Consider the following 16,968-nt stretch of genomic DNA (forward strand, 5'->3'; position numbering starts at 1 on the left):
ATGATGTTACAATTCATCTTAAAATGTTTTCCTTGTCCATTTGTCCAATATTCAGCATATACATGGAACCTGTAAACCAATCATGTATTTCAGAATTTTTTCTCATGGGATTAACATATGTCCCAGAACTATAACCCCTCTTCTTCACCTTGTTTCTGTTAGCATACCTTATTACCGTCGTTGGAAACCTACTCATTATACTGGCTGTAAGCACAGACTCTCACCTTCACACCCCAATGTATTTCTTTCTGTGCAATCTGTCTTTCACTGATATCTGTATAAGCACAACAACAGCCCCGAAAATGTTGAACATCCAAGTACATGACCAGAGCATCACTTACACAAGCTGCCTGTCCCAGGTGTGTTTTCTCTTGACATTTTATGCTTTAGAAAGCAGAACCCTCACTACTATGATGGCTTATGACCGCTATGTGGCCATTTGTCAACCTTTAAGATGCACAATCATTATGAATCCTTTCATATGCATCTTCCTAGTATTACTTTTCCTGCTCATCAGCATGATAAATACACTACTCCATACTCTTCTGGTGTTGCCACTGTCTTTCTGCACAGAACAGAATATTCCCAACTTCTTCTGTGAACTTGGCCAGGTCACCAAGCACGCCTGCTCTGATACATTTATCAATATTCTTTTTATTTATACATCAACCATTGTATTTTCAGTTATCCCTCTTTCTGGAATTATTTTCTCTTATATTCAAATTGTGTACTCTGTCCTGAAGATCCCCTCAGTCAGTGGAAGACATAAAGCTTTTTCGACCAGTAGGTCTCATCTTTCAGTGGTATCTTTCTTCTATGGGACTGGTTTCGGTGTTTACATGAATTCTTCAGTCTCTAACTCTTCCACTAGCAATGTAATAACATTCATGATGTACAGTGTGGTTCCTCAAATGCTAAATCCTTTTATCAACAGCTTGAGAAGCAAAGAAATCAAGGGATCCTTGAGGCAGCTCATTATTGGTATTATTTGTTTTCCATAGTTTTGTGTTCTAATTTACTGAGGTAGAACCTGTGGCAATGGTTCCAAGTCAATGAAAATGTATTGACCAGTTTTAAATGGAGAAATGTCAGATGTAAAACTTAGAATCAGCTGACTTCATTGTTTGGGCTTAATGAAATGTGTTCTGTGAGTACATCTACTTTGGTTCAGATTAATTGATATTATAATCCATTAATTAAGTACTAAGTTCCTACTATGTATATCTTTCTGAAACATAAATGCTTCTTCCTTACTTGGTTTCATTATGTTTAAAACTCAAAATCCACATAATTATATTACTGTCTTTAAAATTATTCAATATTAGAATTTCCATTTTAAGGATGCCATTGGTTTTTGAAGAAGAAAAAAATTCTCGTTCTAGTATAATGAAAAATATTTTGTCTATTACAAGCACTTCAGAAATTATTAACCTATCATTTCAGATATATATTATCATCAGTTCATATATGAGATAGTCAGTTAACACTTTATGTTAACCAGTTTCTAGCTGGTTTTAGACATTGAAGATATCCCATAATTATAGGATGTCCAAGGCAACACAATGAGTGTCCTTCTATTATGTAGCTATTACACTGAAAATGGAATCCCTAATATTCAGGATCTAACAACACTTGAGAGTCTGAAATATCTCTAAACGTGATAACATTCAAGATTCCTCTAAAATATTATAGTTGCAGCAACATTTCTGATGAGAGGATTCATTCTTATTGACATTGTGAAGTTAAGTAGAAAGATTCTAGGATGCAGCAATTGTAAGGCATCACCCACACTATAATAGACCTTCTGGTTTTTAAGCTATCTTTGATTGACTCACGTTATTGAATAAATTTATAGATTCAGCAAGCTATACTTCTGTGAAGGTATTTTACGACATTCATTAATGACCTACTTGTGTGAATAGTAGCTTTTTTATATTTTCTCAATAAAGTCATACAACATTTGCCCTCAGTCCATTATAGTAAATTTTTCTATGAACTCAGAAACACACAGAAATTCCTGCCATTACTTGAGTGTTAGATAAAAACTGACAATCCCATAGTTCAATCCCCTAACTTGTGGATATTATGTTATGTGATGCCAATGTAAATGCCACTCATGACAAAAATATTTATTTATACCATAGAATTCATCTCAGATTGTGTAGGTATACATACAATGACATGTAATTTTTTGAGAACATATAGGTTGGATCAATGTCGTTGGTTATGTTATTTTTGAACATGTCTTCTCATTAATAATATTATAGGTATTTGTAGAGCTGATATCAAGCCTTTATGTATGCTTGTACAAATCTTTGCAACTGTTTACTTCCTTTCACCCAGATAAGCCTCAGTGAACAAATTCTCAATTTTATCTATTTATTCACTGTACTTCTGTTATTACCCCAATTCACCTTTTTTGTGGTTTAACAATTATTTTATACTTTTTTGATATATTAATGTTGTGGTAGTGACAAAAAAGGAAACAGTCTTTAAATTTTTGATGAAATGTAGGCAAACATTTTGTCTCACTGTAAATAAAAAATTGTAAAGAGGTCCTTTCAAATAATTATGTTTTAGGTAATAGATAGCTGTATATTTGTTATAATATTACTGTCTTCTAGAAATTAGTGGCTCTGGGTTGGCAAATTCCTCTCCCTATCTATAGTATATACCCTAAATGTCTTACATTACAAGGATTTTTTCATTTATAATATCTTCACAATATCATTGTAATATCTTCTAAGATATTGACATTCATTAATATTTCTGACATTTATAAAATGTGCAGGCTTGCTTTTTCACAATCCATTTATTATATATTTATTGTCATCCTATTCACACATGTATAGCACTAGAATTGGCATGTAGCATGTTTCTAAATTCACATCAAGACATATTATGAATTTCTTGTTCTTTTCCTCGGTTTTTCTAACCTTTGCCATTTTCTTATTATTCGCTTGGGAAATGGTGTAGTAGTAACTTAAATATTCCCTTTATGTAAATTTAAATTTTTCTTATAAAAATAACAGCCATAATATCTAAGATTCCAAAAAAACTTTTGCTTGGGTATATTTGAATAGTACCTCATGCTACATTCTACCACCTTTAAAAGATTTTAAAACCTTCAATGATAAAAAAAAAAAATAGCAATGCAGCTCAATTCAAATAAAAATTTTCAGGATGTACACAATGGCCTCATACTTGGAAATCAGTGTACTTAACCTTATGCTTCTCATAGACTAATAATGATGGTGCAATTAAACATTACTCTGAGGTCTTACAGACAAGCTTTTCCCTGAATAAAAAAAAAGAAAAGAAAAGAAAAAATATCAAGAAACTTTTTATTGTTCTACAGATACAGTCTTTTCCCATATCCATTCATGCCAAATTTTCCATTAAGAGACTCTACTGTGTAACAATTTCATCAGGATTAAAAATTCCATCTCAGTTTGAGCGGGACCCCTGGGCCCAAATCTGCCTATCATATTGTTCTACTTGTAGATTTCTAGGACCCTCTGTATCCTTTTATTTTGCTATTCTCCCATGCATCTCTCATTTAGAGTCCCAGTAGGATGCCTTCCCCTCTGTCCCAGTTTCCTGGTAAGTGAAGGCTTTCGTGGGACATGCCCCTTGGGCTAGTATGCAGATATAAGTGAGTATATACTATTTGATTCTTTCTGCTTCTGGGTTAACTCACTCATTATGATCATTTCTAGCTCAATCCATTTATCCACAAATTTCGGGAATTCCTTGTTTTTAATAGCTGAGTAGTATTCCATAGTGTATATGTACCACAGTTTCTTTATCCACTCTTCTACTGATGGACACTTAGGCTGTTTCCATGTTCTGGCTATTATGAATAAGGCTGCTATGAACATGGATGAGCAAATTTTCTTGTGTGCTGGAGCATCTTCTGGGTGGGCTTCCTCAAGACCCAACTATTCCACTCCTTGGAATATACCCAGAAGATGCTCCAGCACACAGTTTCTTTATTCATTCTTCAACTGAGGGGCATCTACACTGTTTCCAGATTCTGGCTATTACAAATAAATCTGCTTTGAACATATTTGAGCAAATGTCCTTGTTAGGTGGAGCATCTTTTGGGTATATTCCAATTTTCTGAGAAAACAACAGATTGATTTCCAAAGTGGTTGTACAAATTTGCACTCCCACCAGAATGGAGGAGTATTCTGCTTTCTGCATATCCTTGCCAGCATGTGCTGTTACTTGAATTTTTTATCTTAGATATTCTGATGGGTGTAAAATGGAACATCAGAGTCATTTTGATTTGCATTTCTCTGATGACCAAGGACATTGAGCATTTCTTTAATTGTTTCTCAGCCATTTGATATTTCTCTGTTAAGAATTCTCTCTTTAGTTCTGAGCCCCATTTTCTTATTGAGTTCTTTAGTTTGGTGGTGTTTAATTTCTTGAGCTATTTATATATTTTGGATATCAACCTTTTTTCATATGTAGGATTAGCGAATATCATTTCCCAGTTTGTAGGCTGCCATTTTGTTCTGTTGACAGTGTCCTTTGCCTTACAGAAGCTTTTTAGTTTCATGAGGTCCCAATTATTAATTGTTGACCTTAGAGCCGGGGCTGTTGGTGTTCTGTTCAGGACGTTGTCTGCAGTGCCAACGAGTTCAAGGCTCTTCCCCACTTTTTTTCTAACAGATTTAGTATATCTGGTTTTATTTTTTTTCAATATTTTTTTATTAATTTATTCTTGTTACATCTCAATGTTTATCCCATCCCTTGTATCCTCCCATTCCTCCCCCCCCCCATTTTCCCATTATTCCCCTCCCCTATGACTGTTCCTGGGGGGGGATTACCTCCCCCTGTATATTCTCATAGGGTATCAAGTCTCTTCTTGGCTACCTGCTGTCCTTCCTCTGAGTGCCACCAGGTCTCCCCCTCCAGGGGACATGGTCAAATGTGAGGCACCAGAGTATGTGAGAAAGTCATATCACACTCTCCACTCAACTGTGGAGAATATTCTGACCATTGGCTAGATCTGGGAAGGGGTTTAAAGTATATCTGGTTTTATGCTGAGGTCTTTACCCGACTTGGACTTGAGTTTTGTGCATGGTGATAGATATAAATCTCCTTGTATTATTCTACAAGTAGACATTCAGTTAGAACAGAATCATTTGTTGAAGATGCTATCCTTTTTCCATTGTATAGACTTGGATTCTTTGTTTAAAAAAGAATCAAGTGTCCATAGTTGTGTGGCTTTATTTCTGGGTCTTTGATTCCATTCCATTGATCAACCAGTCTATTTCTTTGCCAGTACCATACTATTTTAATTATTGTTGCTCTACAGTACTGCTTAAATTCAAGGATAGACATTCCTCTGGAGGATCTTTTATTGTACAGAATTGCTTTTGCTATTCATGTTTTTTGTTTTTCCATATGATGTTGAGAATTGATCTTTCAAGGGCTTTAAAAATTGTGTAGGTATTTTGATAGGGATTGTATTGAATCTGTAAATTACTTTTGGTAAGATGCCCATTTTTACTATGTTGATTCTGCCAATCCATGAACAAGGAAAATCTTCATATCTTCTGATATCATCTTCACTTTTCTTCCTCAGAGACTTGAATTTTTTCATACAAATCTTTCACTTGCTTGGTTAGAGTTATACCTACATACTTTATATTATCTGTGGCTATCCTGAAGGGTGTAGTTTCCCTAATTTCTTTCTCTGCACTATTGTCATTTGTATACAGGAGGACTACTGATTTTTTGTTTGATTTTGTATCTAGCCACTCTGCTGAAGGTGTTTATCAGATGTAGGAGTTCCTTGGTAGAATTTTTGGGGTCACTTATGTAAACTATCATATCATCTGTGAATAGTGATAGTTTGACTTCTTCTTTTCTGATATGTATCCCCTTGATCTCTTTTAGTTGTATTACAGTGCTAGCTAGAGCTTCAAGTACTATATTGAAGATATATGGCTGAAGTGGGAAGCCTTGACTATACCCTATTTTAGTAAAATTTCCTTGAGTTTCTCTCCTTTTAGTTTGATGCCAGCTATTCACTTGCTGTATATAGCCTTTACTATGTTTAGATATATGTCTTATTTCCCTGATCTCTCCAAGAACTTAAACATGAATGAGTGTTGGATTTGGTTAAATGCTTTTCAGCATTAAAGAGATTATCCTGTGTATTTTTTTCTTTCAGTGTATTTATATGTTGGATTACATTGATAGATTTCCATATATTGAAATATCCATCCATGCCTGGGATAAAGCCTACTTGGTCATGGCTAATGATATCTTTGATGTATGCTTGAATTCATTTTGTGAGTATTTTATTGAGTATTTTTGCATCAGTGTTCATAAAAGAAATTTTTTTGAAATTCTCTTTCTTTGTTGGCTCTTTGTGCAGTTTAGGTATCAAGATGCCTGTGGCCTCATAGAATAAGTTTGGTAATGTCCAATCAATTTCTATTTTCTAGGGTAGTTTGAAGACTATTGGTATTACTTTTTCTTTGAATGTCTGATAGAATTCTGTGCTGACACCATCTGGCCCTGGGTTTTTTATTTTGTTTTGTTTTATTTTGGTTTTTTTGGCAAACTTTTGATGGCTCCTCGTATTTCTGTAGGAGAAATACGACTATTTAACTTGTTTATCTGATCTTGATTCAACTTTGGCAAGTGGAATTTATCAAGAAAATTCTCCATTTCCTTTAGATTTTCTAATTCTGCAACATATAGGCTTTTGAAGTAAAATCTAATAATTCTTTGTATTTCTTCAGTGTCTGTTGTTATGTCTTTCTTTTCATTCCTGATTTTGGTGATTTGGATAGTGTCTTTCTGCTTTTTAGTTTGGCTAATAGTTTGTCTATCTTGTTGATTTTCTCAAAGAACCAGCTCCTTGTTTTGCTGATTCTTTTAATTTATTCTCTTTGTTTCTAATTGATTGATTTCAGCCTTGAGCATAATAATTTCCACCCATCTACTCCTCTTGGGTGTTTCTGCTTCTTTTTTTCGAGGGCTCCCAGATGCAGTCTTAAGTTGCCTAGAGGAGATGTCTCCAATCTCTTTATGAAGGCATTTAGTGCTATAAACTTTCCTTTTAGCACTGCTTTCAACGTGTCCCATAAATTTGTGTATGTTGTGTCTTCATTTTCATTGAATTTTAAAAATTCACTCATTTCTTTCTTTATTTCTTCTCTGACCCAGTTGTCATTGAGTATTGTTCAATTTCCATGTGTGTGGGCTTTTTATTATTTCTGTTGTTGCTAAAGTCCAGCTTTAGTCCATGGTGATCTGATAGGTTACAAGGTATTATTTCAATCTTCTTGCATCTGTTGAGGCTTGCCTTGTGACATCCTATATTGCCTATTTTGGAGAAGGTTCTGTGAGGTATAATCTTTTGTGTTTGGGTGAAATTTTCTGTAAATATCTTTTAGATCCATTTGCTTTATGACATCATTTAGTGTCATTATTTCTCAGCTTAGCTTCTGTTTCATTGACCTATCCTTTGGTGAAAGTAGTGTGTTGAAGTCTCCCACTATTAACTTGTGGTGATTGATGTGTGGTTCAACCTTTATTAATGTTTCTTTATGAATGTGGGTTCCCTTGTACTTGGGGCATAGAAGTTCAGAATCGGTTGAATTTTCCTTTGATGAGTATGAAGTGTCCTTCGTCATCTCTTTTGATTAATTTTTGGTTTAAGTTCTATTTTATAACATATTAGAATGTCTACACCAGCTTGTAACTTGTGTCTGTTTGATTGGAAGACCTTTTTTCTGCCTCTTACCCTGAGGTAATATCTATCACAGTAGCTGAGATGCATTTCTTAAATATAACCAAATGTTGGGTCATGTTTATGCATCTATTCTGTTAGTCTGTGTCTTTTCATTGGAGAGCTGAGACCATTGATATTGAGAAAGATTAATGACCAGTGACTGTTAAGTCCCTTGATTTTAATGTTGGTTGTGTAGTGTTTGTGTGTTTGTTCTGGTTTTTGTTTTGTAAAATGGAGATATCTATTTCCTGTGTTTCCTCCTTATAGTTAGCCACTTTGTGTTCCAGTTTTCCTTCTAGTAACTTCTGTAGGGTTGGATTTATGGATAAATAATGTTTGAATTTGATTTTGTCATGGGATATCTTGTTTCATCTATCTATGGTTATTGAAAATTTCACTGAGTATAGTAGTCTGGACTGGCATTTATGGCCTCTTAGGGTTTGCAAGATCTCTGTCCAGGCCCTACTGGCTTTTATGGTCTCTTCTGATTCTGATATGTTTAACATTATATGTTACTTGGCCCTTTCCCCTTGCTGCTTTTAAGATTTTTTTCTTGTTCTGTGCATTTTGTGTCTTAATTATTATGTGGCAGGAGGGTTTTCTTTTTTGTTCTATTCTATTTGGTGTACTGTAGGCCTCTTGTATGTTTTTATGCATCTCTTTTTAAATTGGGAAGATTTTCTTCTATGATTTTGTTGAAAATATTTTCAGGGCCTTGGAGCTGGGAATCTTCTCTTTCCTTGATTTCTATTATCCTTAGGATTCTTCTTTTCATTGTGTCCTTGATTTCTTAGATATTTTGTGCCAGGACTTTTTCAGATTTAACATTTTCTTTGATGGTTGCATCAAATTTTTCTATTGTATCTTCTACACATGAGATTATTTCCTCTATCTCTTGGATTTTGTTGGCAATGCTTACCTTTGCTGTTCCTGTTTTCTTCTCTAAGTTCCTCTTTCCTGGCTTTCCTCTGTTTGTGCTTTTATCATTGTTTCCATTTTCTTCTTCAGATCTTGAACCAACCATTTTATTCATTTCTTTCACCTGGCTGTTTGCATTTTCATGAATTTCTTCCAGTGATTTCTTCATTTCCTCCCTGTAGGTTTCTCTCATGGCCTCTATAAGGTCCTCGATCTATTTGGCTGCATCTTCTTGTATTTTTTATGGATTTTGTTCATTCATTTCATCCATTATCATCTTCATTATAAAGGATTTGATATCATTTTCTTGTGCTTTAGTTGTGTTTTATGTTCCAGGGTTGATTGCTTTTGGATAACTGGGTTCTGGAAATGCCATATTATTTTGGCTTTTGTTGTGTTTTTTACACTGGCCTTTAGTCATCATGCTGTGTCTGATGTTTGGTGGTAGTTTCTAGTGTCCTTCATTGGCTATTGAGAGCAGTTCATAAGTGAGTGGCTATAGGATGAGATCCCTCACCTCTGAGTATCAGAAAAACTTCCTTGAATCATGCAGATGGCCTAGGTTCAGCCCCAGGGGACTTTTCACCACACCCTGGGCTTCCCACTATACTAGTTGTTGATGATGATGATGATGATGATGATGATGATGATGATGATGATGATCTTCACTCAAAGTTCAGTTGGAGAGAGTGTGGGTACAGCCCACTATCTGGCATTTGGAGAGGCTTTGGGCCACTAGGGCCCAGGGGCCTTGGTTCAATACTAAAGAGAGAACAGGTACCTCACACTAGCCTGTGACATTTGGCTGGGCTTTGAAGAATGTGTACATAGCTGCCTGGGTCCAGGATGCCTCCATGGACAAGTTGAGTGCTCCAAAGTCAAATTTATTCCAGTTCCACACAGTATGATCTTCCCTTGGCCAGCAGACACAGACACTGGTGCTCTGTAGCCCAGAGTTCAGTCATATAGAGAGCGTGTCTGTGTTTGTATGGGCTTTAGAGACCCTGCCCGAGGCTGGGGCCTTGGTTTAGTCCACCGGAGAGTATAGGTAAGATATGTACTAACCTGTGGTGTTTGGCTGGGCTTTACAAAAATGTGTTTAGAACCACCTGCCCCCTCAATTCTTCCTGGTGCCTGGGTCCCACTGTGGAATGGTGAGGTGATCTGAGGTCAGATCTATCCCATACTCACACTCTGGACTCCCCTATGAAGTCTAGATATTAATTTTCTACTATATGTTCATTTTGTCTTTAATCCTCTCACTAACTGTTTTATGAGTCAGAATCTATGATTATCTGAAGTCTGTCTTCAGAATCTGCTTGTCCCTGTATCTGTGTGTGTCTTGTCCCAATGTGTGTCTGTGTGTTTCTCTATATATGAGTCATATCTGTTATGTCTCTGTGTGTGTGTGTGTTTTTAATAAAAGATTTGCTCAGTATTTATTGAACACCATGGAAATCATCACATAAGAAAAAGAATAGTTTTTAGTTTATGATTTGACATTTTCAGGAAATTATACAGATACACTGACCTCAGTCAGGGTCATGTAAAGGTACATAACATGAGATTAAGCTAAGCATTTCTATTGTATGGGAAATCCGAAGCAAATTATCTTTCACTGTTCTCTTACAGACAGCTTAAACAAACCACGGAAATACACAGTAAAGTAGTGGTCTTAAGTCTTAAGTCATCTCAAGGTGTATTTTAAACTCTGGTAATGAGGCCCAAGAATTTCTAGTCTCTTTCGATGGAAGAATTATTCTCAGAATATTCCATTGACACAGGAGTCCATGAATTTGAAATAGAGAAATGTGTGTTATATGAGGGGCTTTAGAAAAAGCAAAGAACTGGGAAAAGTATGTGATTATGTAAGAATCTTTAAAATTAAATGTAATCATTATTAAATATTCCATATTAAACAAATTATGGCACAAAGTTACTTCACTGAGATAGAACTTCTGATATTATTTAAAATGAAATACTAACATAGTCATAGAATCTAACATAATAAAGAGAATAAGAAAAATATTAATTTATTCAATAATGAGGACGAGACTGTGGAGGATTTAATAGACTTTGAAGCTCTAGTTTTCTTTTGTTTCTTTATGTTAAAGCTCTAGTTTTAATCTGAGGTCATAGACATATACAGAATAATACATTACTGACCTCTATAAGACTTGTAGGTACATATTCCACAAACTTCTCAAATGAAAGTGAATAATGGACTTTTAAGCATGACATTTCAAACATATTTCAGAGACAGTATTCTTAAATGGGCAAGAAAGATGGCCAAGAAGTTAAAATTGTGTAGTCCACTTGCAGAGTACCTGAGTTTTGTTCCCAAGACACATGTCACAGGACTTACACATGACTATAAGTCTAGCTCCAGGAGATCCATTGCATTTTTCTGGCCTATGTGGACACTGTACTCACATCTTCATACTCACAAATAGACATACATACACATGACAAAATATGAAACAAATTGCCTAAAAATATATTCTTTCTCTCCCAACTGATTTTTGCAGGTGGGGATATCATGAATTCTTAATATCCCATACAGCTTTTAGCATAAAACTTTGTACATAGTTGATAAATAAAGGTCAATTGGTTGGCAGAAAAAGCTCTTGTGAAAGCGTACAAGTAAATTTTATTTGTGGGCAAGAAATTATTAGCGTGATCTTAAGTTCCACAATGGAAGCCATGACTCTCTGAGGGTGTTCTTAGTTATACAGACAAAAGAGAGACAGTGAAGGATGGGTTATGGGTTCCTGCTGTAAGGGTATCATCTCTGAGGAAATGACCTCCAAACTGCCTTGCAGAAGTGCTTTAATTGGTTGTCACACAAAAGACATTTTAGCAAGTCAATTCCCACATAAAACCTCTTATCTTATATGGGTATTGTCTTAAGTAACCATTACCTAAACAATTATCAACCATTGCAAGAATTCCAGATTTGCCAGGGATGTTTTGCAACTGAAATCATGCAAAGGCTCTGAAATTACCATAGGAAGAACAACCCCATAAATCTCAGATAACAATAACTGAATATTTACAAAAGACTATATCAAGCCTTAAATTGAATTTTCTCTGGAGTAAATGCCAGGTAAAATGGTTGTCCTAAGCATTGAACACAACTCTCTCCAAAATCCATAATCCAAGCTTTCTGTAACTGACAAATGGATTGTTTTTAAATGAATGTGCAGACCTAGAAAGCTGTAGAATGGAAGTGCTTTTGTGTTATATATAGAACAAACATGCATATGTATACATACACACATATATAAATAAATATATATAATAAAATGTTAGTATTTGTACTCTTAAAGAGATAATCTTAGAATGCTGAACATGCCAGAGTCCCATAATTTGCTTATTAATGTGTCTTCATGGCAACCACTAGTCAGAGTGAATGCATGATAAAGAGTGTCATGTTTCCATCAATATTACACAGACAGTTATAAATATGGTTTTATTATTAACGTTATTTTAATATAGTTTACTAATCTCATTACTAACACCCACCAATTACACAGCTACTTGTTTCTTTATAATGTTTGCATACATGCATACAGAACACATCATCATTTTTAATTTCCTACATGTTCCTCTATCTCTTTTTCTATTGTCCTATACCATAGTAAAGTAGCAGTTACACAGTGATGGATCCTGAACTACGCAAAAGAATTCCCAATGTGGATGTCTACAGGAACTAATAGAATAACATTTCATCTATTAAAAGCATGTCAGTTTAAGAAACTGCCCTGAAGAGATAATTATAGGAAATAATTGGAACACTCAGAGAAATCTTGATATTTCTGATATTCCAATTCTAAATGCGGTTTCTGTACATGGATTTTATTTTATTTCACTATAATTGCATTTAAAAACCTTGATGCATGTATAAAAGCTCTCTATGTAGTGATTCTTAATAACTTTATTAAGAATCATTTCATTTTTTGGAATCTTTTTTTTTTTGGAAATGAGTAATTCAGACACAGTCAAAGATGAAAGGAGTATTAGTCACTTATAATGAGTAATAAATGTGAATGTATAAACATTAGTCAAATGCCTTGTGAATATCTATGACACTTATAAATAGATCTACTCAAAACAATAAACTATAATAAAACTATAATCAACAAAGTTAATTTATTAAGCAAAACTGAAAATAAGTATGTAATAGAAAAGTAATTCTTACCCAAAGAAATAGTAAGGATTGAGAATTTAATGATAGTGCATTTTATTACTTACTATTAAACAGGGATCATGCTATCTTTCTTTCCAATGGCAATTACACAGTACAATTAAATATGACAGTAATCATGCACTACAGCAGTAGTTTTAACAAGCCCAAATTTATCATCAGAATGTTTATGCTGACATAACCTATGATCTTATTAGAAATATGCACTGGCAATTAGGACCACTCTGAAACACTAACAATCTGTGGATTCAACAATTGCACGTTTCTACAAAGATTAAGGGGAATTTATCAAGCTGAGGATTCATCAGGAACCACGTGGATGATGTCATATGATTCATCATAACCTTGCCTATGAACATAAATTAGTTTACAAATGAGTACACACTAGGTTCTGGAGAATGACAGATGAAGAGGTAATTTTTGGATAACCTTTAGAGAACATCATTTCTTTAAACAGATAATTTTAATAAATTCTCGAGTAAGATGTAGTGTCTGTTATACAACCAATAGACCAGGTATCTGAAATGAAAAACCAGCTTTCAAAGAATATGATTAAAAGAAGAATCAGGAACCTGACTAGGATATATCTGGATGTGCCCACCTGGACTTAATTTACCCTAAATGACTATCTTAATGTGCAACAACATTCTAATATATTTTGAAAATATTGTATAAGAATATAGTACTTACATTATTCTCCCCCTTCTTCTCCTCACTGAAACTCCTCCTCTGTCTCCCAATTCCTTTTCAAATGTGTGGCATTTTATTGCTTGTTTTTAAGATTATATATATATATATATATATATATATATATATATATATATATATATATATATATAATGAAATCTGTTGTGTTTTTATGTTGTTCATATGAATATAGATTTGGGGCTGACTCCTTGGGATTGACCACCTATGAATAGGATCATTTCTGGAAGAAAACAACATGTCCTCTCTCAGCTGACATTAATTTTCTATAGTTATTCATCTAGGAATTGAGCCTCATAAAAAAAACTCATGCATATTGGCTTGTTAATTTTTCAGGCCTTCTTTTGGATACCAAATTTTTGGTATTTCATGGGAGCAGCATTTCGGTCATTTAGAGGGGACACTGTATTACAAAACATGCCCTGATTATCTGCCTCTTTTAAATTCCATCACCTATTTTCTATTAAGGCTCTTGAGCCTTCAATGTAGGGATTCTACTTTTTATATATCAACTGATATTTTGTATCACAGAGGCAATCATTCTGTCCTTTCAGACTACTTGGGTTTTTCCATAATAATTACAATCTGTTGCAAAAATAAGTTTCTTAGATGATGGGAAGGAGTTACATTTATATGTGGGTATAACAAAATATTTGGAATGTGTTTAAGAATTAAACTTATATAGATAAGTTGAGTTGGAGGTGCATTCTAGAGTCCTCAGATAAGTTTTTTGTTTGTTTGTTTGTTTGTTTGTTTGTTTTTGCTTCCCATTTGTTCTATTTTAGACATCATAGAATCTACAAATTGTTGCTATCTTTACAGAGGAACAAAATAGTTTATTACACTATCAATACATGGAATTCTTAGTATAGTGTTGTTTAATGGATGGGGAATACAAGTGCAGGGAGTACCATGAGAGTAGAGGAAACAGCCACTAAGAGCATTCAGCTTTCATTATTGACTCACAAAAATGCATAGTTCTTTCATTATTCTTTTACTTCAACAGAAGCTTCAACACATAATTCACCACTGTAACTGCAGTGATAATTTTAGATTATTGTGGGTATTAAAAATTGTCATAAAAGTAAATCCATTCTAATACAATATATGTAAGAATAATGGCATAAAGGTCAGGATAATCTCATAAATTCCAGATAGTGACATTCTGCTGGCATTATCCATGATTATGTGGTACACTCATTCTAATGAAATATTCTCTTAGCTTATTTGTTCTTTGTTGACTTAATACTGTAAATAATATTAGTAGCCTGCTGCAGATATGTATATCTAGAATTATTTGTCTAGTGTCTACTTTTTTGGACTGTGCCCAAGAAATTCATCTCACAATTTCCACATAGGAATTCAAAATCTCAACAAGCCAAAGAGGGTCAATACAAACATTCATACGCAAGAGTAATAACCATTAGTTAATATGGTCTGTAGTCATTATTACAAGAAAAACAGATAGATAAAGAGCTATTATTCTGCTCTCCAATGAGTAAGCTCAGAAGGCTACATTGAAAGTGACAACGCAATGTTAAGAAAATAGATATTTAGATGATTTTTCTCAAAGCCTTCTGCATATCTTTGTTCCGCAGACTGTATATAAATGGGTTCAGCATTGGAGGAAGCACAGTATACATCAGTGATGCTACAGATGTCTTCCTGTGGGAGTCTGTAAATGCAGAGCTAATATATAACCCAAATGCTGTCCCATAGAACAAGGAAACAACTGACAGATGAGACCCACATGTTGAGAAAGCTTTATACCTACCCCCTGATGCTGTCATTCTCAGGATGGAAGAGATAATTTTAAAGTAAGAGAAAATAATCCCTGCTAGGGGCACACCACCTAATGCACTAGTTACAGCATATACCAGAATGTTATTGACGAAAGTGTCAGAACATGCAAGTTTGATGACCTGATCAAGATCACAGAAGAAGTCAGGGATTTCAAAATATGTGCAGAATGATAGTCTCAGAATCATTAAACCATGCAGAAGGGCATCCACAATGCTAATGCACAACGACAATAAAATCATCAGAAAACACAAGTGGAGTTTCATGATGGCTGTGTAGCGAAGGGGATTGCAGATGGCCACATAACGGTCATAAGCCATTGCTGCAAGAAGAAAGTTTTCCATCCCAGCAAAAAGTAAGACAAAGCTGACCTGAGTAATGCAGCCTGCATAACTGATGGCTTTGCTCTGTTTATGAAGGTTTATCAGCATCTTAGGGACAGTGGTGGTGCTGAAGCAGATATCAGTGAAGGACAGGTTAGAGAGTAAGAAGTACATTGGAGTGTGGAGGTGAGAGTCAGAGATAATGGCCAGAATGATGAGCAAGTTCCCAGAAACTGTCACTAGGTACATGAACAGGAACAGTCCAAACAGAATGGGCTGAAATTCTGGATCCTCTGAGAGTCCCAAGAGGAAGAATTGTATTACATCTGTCTGGTTTTCCAGTTCCATAATTTGTTGGAGTCTGAATGAGAAAATACAAGTGATTGGTCACAAAAGTAAAGTACAAGCTCACTCTGACTCTTGCTCTCACTCTCCAACTCCCCATAATTTGCCTTCTACTTCTTTCCTTTTTGTTTTTTAATTTTTTTATTATGTTCATTTCTAACATTTACATTTATATTGTTACTCATGGGTAAAATAAACTACATACAGCAGTAAGAACCACGAGACGATCAGGAATTACATAATTGTTATATTCATAGTGAATTGGCGGTTTGTATTTGGCTAACTTGGAATAAACATCTTTCCTGCCATGTTGTGTTTAAATTTCTGAATGGAAATTGTTATTTATCATATCTCATCTCTGTTAACTTAAACCATCTATCTTGATGTAATCTTTTATCCTTTTCTTTACTTCAATACTTTTGTAGCAAGCAATTATTTGTATTATAGAAGCGAAAAAGAATAAAAGAAAATTATATATAATTTTTAAACTAAAATTTCTCAAAGCCTCAGGATTGTAATAATCATATTAAATCTAAACAAAAGTAAGTCTTAGTGGGTATTTTATGTTAGATACAACTAAGTCTGCATTTGGTGTCTAGGTTGTAAACAAGAATATATTTTTCAACTATGTCAGATATTTGTATCCTCTCATTAATATAACAGAAAACCATTGCTATGCTTGCAGACAGGAGTCCAGCATAACTGACTTCTGATAGGCTTTATCCATCAGTTGACGGAAAACAGATGCAGAGACCCATAGCAAACAATAGGTTGAACTCAGAAAAATATTTGGAAGAGTGGGAGGAAGGATTGATGGAGTCGAATGGTCAAAGAAACCATAGGAAGACCTACAGAGTAAACTAACCTGGGCCCATGTGGACTCATAGAGAGTGAACTACCAACCAAAC

The 16,968-nt window shown here is 34.6% G+C and overlaps 2 protein-coding genes across 2 annotated transcripts; one reads left to right on the top strand and one right to left on the bottom strand.

The window, feature by feature from the left end:
• Nucleotides 1-62: 62 nt before the first annotated feature.
• On the top strand, nt 63-1,001 carry LOC127197970 (olfactory receptor 7G2-like). The gene is given in 1 exon segment (XM_051155779.1): nt 63-1,001. A coding segment is annotated over 1 exon segment (939 nt).
• A 14,144-nt stretch (nt 1,002-15,145) lies between these two features.
• Nucleotides 15,146-16,063, bottom strand: LOC127197971 (putative gustatory receptor clone PTE03). The gene has a single exon (XM_051155780.1). The coding sequence runs from the start codon at nt 16,061-16,063 to the stop codon at nt 15,146-15,148; it is 918 nt and encodes a 305-aa protein (XP_051011737.1).
• Between the last annotated feature and the right edge of the window lie 905 nt (nt 16,064-16,968).

This window comes from Acomys russatus, chromosome 14, assembly GCF_903995435.1.
Source record: "Acomys russatus chromosome 14, mAcoRus1.1, whole genome shotgun sequence".
In the NCBI taxonomy this organism is placed as follows: domain Eukaryota; kingdom Metazoa; phylum Chordata; class Mammalia; order Rodentia; family Muridae; genus Acomys; species Acomys russatus.